We start from the raw sequence: 7,500 nt of genomic DNA, 5'->3' as shown, positions 1-7,500 counted from the left end.
CTAGCTCTTCATGGTTGTTGAAATATGAATACACTAGGAAGAAGCCTTTCCCTTATTCTAAACACAATTATAGCTACTGTGTGATACATTTGCCCAGTAGAATTATATGCCCAGACATTGCAAACTAATAGCTGGATTAGCTGTGAGTAACTATGTCAAAGCATTTTGGGAAGTATTGGTGTCTTTCCAGCAAACCTGCAAACACACAGTCACCATGTGGAGTACAGGTCATCGACAAGAGAATATGACCCATTAAACAGCAATGAGATCATACAGTATTGATTTTCTACTGTACACCACAAAACTGCAGCGTTAAGCCGGGGGATCGTCTTCTCTACATCCTGTGCATGTGTGTGTTTGTGTGTGTTCATGTTCATGTCCCACTTGGTGGTTTAGTGCGATTCTTTCAGCAAAAAGAAAAAAACCTCATGACTTAGGAATGCTATGAATGGCTCAGAGGCCTTAAGATGGGAAACTATGCATTGATTCCTGGAGCTCATTCCCATAACATTAGCCTGCACACACTCCTCCGCTGTGACCTCTCGGTTGACTCACTCATCTGCTAAAGTCTCTCAAAACTCTCTATTAGGGAGGTGCGTCACACAACCGGTCAATCACAGACACACATAAACGCACAAATACATGTACAGATGTGTGTGTGTTTGGCCCACCCAGTGTTTTACAGACACATCTCCTCATGGGCCAGTGTCTTGACCCAATAAGAGCCAAATGTGTGTTAACACAGAAGATTATAACACAATGCCAAAAAACCATCCACCCAAATGCATCCATCTGACCTCGACGTCACCCTCCATCTCTGATTTAGAGTTTTGTTCTTAAATTTGAAAGAAGTTGAAGTTGAATGACAGTGTATTGATCTGAAAGCTGCATTTCTTCAAAAAATTTCCCTTGGTTGTGTCATTCTTTAATCTCCTCAATGAGCTTCAAATTAGTTCAGTGTTCTGTAAATAATCACTGTCCTTCAATAAATTCCTAATTTGTAAAGCAAACACACTATGCGACAATGTTTACAGTTTGGTGACGTGGGAGACAAGATACACACGGTAACATGTTGGGTGTATATTTTCAGTTAAGTCCCTTTTATCAACACAAATTTATGGCGTGAAGGACAAACAAACATCGTCGGAGAACCGTTTCACCCGTGAAAGTCCAGACTACATGCTAATTCTAATCACGTTTGGAGTATATAGTGTGTTCACACTATGGTTCACACAGGAAAAGTGACAAAATAAAGTAAACAGTCCGTATGCACACTAAAAACCACTTGATTTTTGACTTTGATCTGCTCATCCACCTCATGTTACAATTACAATATTGTTAATATATGACCATTGCACTGAAGTGCCTTGCACTATATTTATATTTAAATCTCAGACTATACCAATATTGCACTATTCCTTCCCTCTCTTCAATTGTTATTGTATATTTCTTGCACATTTGTAAATTCTGTTGTATTGTTATACTGTATACTTAACAGTATTTCTTTTTTTTATATTTCTTACTGTCCTTTATGTTTTTATTCTTTATATGTTAAGTGAGTGTACTTTGAGAGCTCAGATTAACCGGAGTCAAATTCCTTGTTTGTTTACGCAAACCTGGCCAATAAAGCTGATTCAGATTCGGATTCGGATTGATGAAGGACACGTGGTAACAACTGAACGATCTCCGTGACAAACAAGCAAACTCCATCTTGTGATAAAGGCCATGAGATGTGGCTGAAAGCTCCGCACTGGAATGGGAACCAACAAAAAAAAAAAAAACATCAGCATGCAAGTGGTTTCAACGATTCCTTCCCACCGAAAGGATTTATTATCTAAGAGAGAAAACTATGGGGAAAAAAAGAACAGAAACACACAAACATAACAGAACAACAGTAAATACAGCGTAAACCACAGGTGCCATGAGCGGTGGTGACCCACTGAAACAATAAACCACGTGCTCTTGGCCACTCGGGTAACAAACGCTGCGGGAGGCGGCCTCTGGCTCACCCAGTGAGAGCGTTCGGCCCATGTTGGCCGAGTCCTGCAGCGGCACGGGTTCGAACCCGACCTGCTGCCCTTTGCTGCGTGTCGTCCCCCATCTCTCTCTCTCTCCCCCTTTCATGTCTATCCACTGTCATTCTATAAAAAAAAGAATCTTTAAAAAACAAATGCTGCAGGAATCATCAGCTGCTGTAATGTCAGACAACAGCCATGCATCACTGCTGCTGTACTTTGTTCTGGCTCAGTGGTCCCTTGCAAGTTTGCAGAACTGCTCAAAACGCTGTTGCTTCCTCTGTTTGAAAGGGGGAAGCTTCTGATCAAGAAACCGTTAGCCAATTTCCGATTAATGAATGTCAAACAAAGCTGTGATTGTTTTAAACATGTTCAGTTCGTGTTCTTCCCCAGACCCCAGCCTATGAACCCCAGGCCTAGTGTACAGTACGAGTGGTTGGCATCCTCCCTGCCAGTGTGTGACCCCAGCCCAGTTGTGAAACTTCTCAACGCGGGTGCCTGAGGCGATACTCCTCCCAGACGCCCCCACCTTTGATCTCCTCATCACCTGGCTCAGTAGGCCTCCGCGGAGAGAGGGAGAGGCCGCAGGGGCGGGAGGAGGGGACAATAATAACCCCAGCAGTTGTTCTCGCAGCCAGATTAAAGCCTTTGTGGTTTGGGTTTCGGAAAGAAAAAGGAAGCAGGCAAATTCCTGGGAAGATATCTATTGTTTATTATGAACAGCTCCGTGCACTCACATCACTAGATACTAAATAAATAAGGAGGAAATGAACTTGGTATTTTTACAGGAACGCAAAACAATTCCTTCACTTTGCTCACATCCCTGTTCTTGGAGGCGATGATGCAAGTGATTTCAAAAATCCAAAAAAGCAGCCAACTTGAGCCAAATGCAGAGCTGTTTTGCAGCCAACATGCCAGGCCTTCCCAGCATAATGTGAACAGACAGTGCTACAAACACTACAGCAATGTCCCTATAGGATCAATTTACTAATACTATTAAAGACGAGAATACCTTAAACACCAGCACCAGGACTAAATACATATAGATAGGAAGGTATGGTAGTTTTTGTGACCCCTTGCACATAAACGTCCACACAAAATAAGTATATTGACACTGAGGAACAAACTTGAGTCGTTACAAATGCATCCATCCTCCGGGCATCACTCTCTTTCATTGTCATGTTCAAGAAATCAACATTTTGACAGCTGTAAGACTGGTGAAGCTGAAGGTACTGTCTGTTCTTTTTGTGCTCAGCCAGCAGTGGCTCCTCCAACACTCCAACACCCAGAGAGGACATGGGGATGACTAACCTTTCATACATTCTGTCAGAGATACAGTATGTGCCCTATGTGTATTTAGGCTGTAGCCTGCAGCAATTCTATCTGCCTTAAAGTGCATTTTGCTTCATTAAACTCTCTTGACATTGCATCACAAGACTTCCTCTCTTTTCCTCTCCTGTGTCACGCAGCATGTTGCATAAAGCTCTTAATCATATAAGGTTTCATCTCAGGGACACCATATGGAGAGAAAAAAAATGTGCTGAATATATATTGTACACTCTGCAGCTGGGAGTAGCTGGGGTCCCTTGCCTTATTTATAGTGCATTGTCCCATGATGAAGTTGAATTATGCGAAATTTTGCAGCATGGGACCCCCCCCCCCAGGAATCCCCCCGCAGCACCCCCGGGGCTCCCCGGACACTTTAGCGGTCATGAGAAGGAGATGAGAGCGGCTTCTTACCTCAGTAGGTTGGGCAGAGGGATGGAGCCGGAGCCTGACCCGAGTATCCCCTTCTTCCCACTCAACAATTTCTCCACCAGGGCGACATTCCCGGTCCGGGCGGCTTCCAGCAGCTCTTGCTCCTTCCCCATCCCGGACACAAGTTTACAACGACGGGGTGATTAATATCCAACAAATCTCCCATACATCCCAACTGCCTCCTCCCCTCCGAGCCCTTTCTTCACTGTCTGGAGTGGGAAAGCATCTGAAAGGATTCCTCTCGCTGCATACTACTGCTGCTGCTGCTGCTGCTGCACGGTGAAATAGGTATTACTGATGCTGCAGAGTAGGTTTGACGTGCACTGCTCCCCTGGTGCTTTATAACCTCAGTCCATTCACACGCACGGCTCCGTAATCTCCTCTTGTGTCTTGTTACAGTCCGCTGACGTGCAACCTCAGTGCAAACACGCGCAGCGGGGGGAACCGGAGGTTCCGAAGCGAATCCCTTAAGTGTAAAGTGAAGAGTAACCCTGGTTGAAACAAAAAAAAAGAAAACTCCTTCTCTTGTACCGAACAGAGGCTCCTGTCTGGTCTGAAGTTCCAGCTGATAACAGGCGGGAGGTTAAACTCCGTACGTTTCAACAAGAAGCTCTCCAGTCCCGCTGCACTCACCGCCTCTCTACCCCGAACCTACCGCACTGGCCGGTGCCTCGGTGCCTCTCAAATCGCCTAAAACACAGGGGTCAAGTTAGCCGTGATACAACGGTACACTTCCTGTTACAACTTTCAAAATAAATGTTTTACTCGCCGATGTTACAAACTTGATCAACCGAAACCAGACGTAAATAGTAGAAATAGCCTACTGTACCTAGGAACATTTATAGCTATACGTATGTCTTTTTATATTGACTTCTGTTTGTTTCATAACTTGTCCTAATTCATTTGTAGCTTGTGTCCTATCCTATGTGAGTTGCCTTGTTGATGTAATGTACAACTTTTTGAAAATAATAATAATAATAATAATAATAGGCTAATGCTATTATTTGACCAAAATATTTTTATATTTTTTTTTTTATATTTTTGGATACGCAATTTCTTCAGTTTCACGCCAAGCTGACATGTTAGCCAGTGAGCATTTATGCTATTGCCCTATTAGCTATAGCTCAAGTCCTAAGGGAGGTAAACAAAAAAAAGAAAGAAAATTAAACAAACAAATGCGTCGTTATTACTATTTGTAGACATTTTAACTAAATGTAGTCTATTTTTCTAAATCTGTGTCAAGATCATGGGCATTATAACCTGCTATGGGGTCCCTGGACAAAAAAAAAAAATGTTCTTTTACTCGCTGTAAAAGTATGTTTTAGTAGTGCATAATATTCCCCCAAAACATCTACTAAATTAAAACAGACAACTGGACATTTTTCGGGGGCCCTGGAGTTCTGGGGCCCCTGGGGCATTTGCCTGCATTGCCTAATTCGAAGCCTTGGACAACCATCTTTGCTTCTGCTCCCATTTACCAATAAACAATACTTACAAGCATATCTGCACTGCCCTACAAAGCCAAAGAGCAGTATCAGCAAAAGCGCAAAACTGAGAAAAACAGCTTTTTTGTGTTTTTCTTACACCAAATATAAGCATCCAATTAAATTTAACAACAAAGGGTACAATTAGATAGATCAAAGGGAGGTGAATATTAAACATTTAGTTTTTTGACAGTCAGGCAAAATTTGGTAGTTTTATAGGCTATACTGCGCTTTGCCTTTGCATTACTGCATATACTTACATGGCTATACAATAACATATAGCAGTAAGTGTAGCAAGTGATCATAATCACTTGTTTATATCATAAATCAAATCAAATAATTTATTGAGGAGGCACTTACTACATTTTCTACAGATTTGCTGCTTGATGCCTTATCTATGGCACAACTCCGTCATTTATAAAAATGTATGTAAACATATATGAACAAAATCAATTGGGTATTCTTGTAGACCTTCATGTCAAGCAATATTGCATTGCTGCACACCAAAACCTTTGCACACTGCTGCTTATAGTATTGTCAAAGTACAGTATATGTTCATTATTACCAAACTATTACTATTATATTATATTTATTTATATAATATTTATTATATTATATAACAAACAAAAAACACAAGCGTTATTAGATTCATATATTTTAATTGTATCACAAAAGTGTTGTCTTTTATGGCAATTATTAACGTATTGCTTTTATTTCAGTTTGGGAATAGGTCTTCACATGTAATTACAAACAGTTTAAGTTTAATCATTCAGGGAATGAACTCCTCCCCTTGAGTCTGGGCTGGGGACGGGGAGACGTCTCTCTCCAGTATTTTAAATTTGTACTTCAGTAACTTTTTTTAAACACTAGCTGTCAGTATTACACGTTAATTTTGACCTTTTTAAGGTAATTTCTCTAAGGTATTCCCCAAGGTATCGTTGCTATCCCAATGCTGTAAAAAAGCTAATGCTAGCTAGAAAGAGGTAAACAGACACAACTGACAAAAAAAAAGGGTTAAGAGGTTTAAAACTTACCAATTTTGGTACCTTGTTGTTTAAGGCAAGTTTCACCAGCATTTTTCCACGTAAAAGTGAAGCCATTTTGACAGTTCCTTTCTTCTCTGAGAGAGGTTTTTATAACATACAGTAACTGTATGCTATAAAACCTGACTCATCCCACTTAGCTAGTTGCAACAATGTTCATACTGATACAAAGGCAAACTGCAGTATCATAGTGAAACCAAGGCAGACTGCAGTACGGGCAGATACTGCATTCTGCCTTGGTTTCACTCTACTTTTCTATACAAACTGCAAACTAAAAATGTAAATTTATATAAGAAATTTATTAGGTAGCCATATGAAATTTTAACAGATTGAAGAGCAGATCCTCCACTTGTTATTTGTTTTTTTGAAAAATTGGAGATAGTGCTCTTAGCCTTTGTAGGGCAGTGCAGATAAAGACATCTGACTCTAAGGCTATCATATGTATGTAGCAAAAGTAAATATTTTTTTCATCACAATATTTTTCACGGACGCTCCTTGTGCAAATCTAAACTTTTATTTTGAAAGCCAAGCCGCTGTCTTCCGCTGACTTACACACTCACTGTACGGTCTGGGCGTGGATGATGGTGATGCCACAACACCAACAGGAGGCGATGCCTTTGTTAGTCTCTTTAAAAAGTCACACTCGAATCCACCAGCTGTACCAATTGTTGCCCCTCTCAGACCATTAACTTATGCTATCAAACACGCACATGCGCAGTTCCCTTCTACACTGGAGGTGGATTCACTGCTGCAGGATTTAGAAACAGGTGAGATCCTAAAATAGCCTCTTTGTCATGTCAGAGCAGGGTTTGTATAAATGGAGAATAGAGGCAGAAGAAGTGCTCTGATCTGTCCACTGACAGCCTGGGAAACAGACACACCCCCCTCATTTCCACTGCGCCTCCACTCTGCAACCGGTGCATGCTGGGACCTGCCTGATGGCTTCACTCTGCTGCTTAATTGGAATTTAAAATGATGTGCTGCCTTCAAGTGCTCCACCTACAGCTGCTATGTCCGACGTCTGAACTCGTAAACACTAGCCATTACTGATTCAAGTAGGCTAATTGTTGGGCTGCAGGGAAGGATTTGTTTTACATTTTTGATTAATCTGCTGATTATTTCCTTGATGATATTAATCCTTCATTTTATGAAAGCAGTGAAAAAAGACAGTTTTACAGAGCCAATGCTGACTAATTTAAA

General features: G+C 41.3%; 1 protein-coding gene across 2 annotated transcripts in view; it reads right to left on the bottom strand.

Annotated features, from left to right (window-relative positions):
• anks1b (ankyrin repeat and sterile alpha motif domain containing 1B) overlaps positions 1–6,408 on the bottom strand; it is a 236,809-nt gene extending 230,401 nt beyond the window's left edge. Inside the window, exons 1-2 of one of the 2 annotated variants that reach the window (XM_028570991.1) lie at positions 6,292–6,408; positions 3,756–4,463 (exon numbers count right to left, since the gene is read on the bottom strand). In XM_028570991.1, coding sequence (XP_028426792.1) covers positions 3,756–3,886 — 131 coding nt within the window. In that variant the 5' untranslated portion in view covers positions 3,887–4,463; positions 6,292–6,408. The remainder of the gene's footprint in view (positions 1–3,755; positions 4,464–6,291) is intronic. The other variant, XM_028570990.1, reaches the window with a different exon arrangement.
• Positions 6,409–7,500: the final 1,092 nt, after the last annotated feature.

This window comes from Perca flavescens, chromosome 23 (assembly GCF_004354835.1).
Source record: "Perca flavescens isolate YP-PL-M2 chromosome 23, PFLA_1.0, whole genome shotgun sequence".
In the NCBI taxonomy this organism is placed as follows: domain Eukaryota; kingdom Metazoa; phylum Chordata; class Actinopteri; order Perciformes; family Percidae; genus Perca; species Perca flavescens.
Note: the sequence above shows the minus strand (reverse complement) of the source record. Positions and strands in the feature narration are given on the sequence as shown.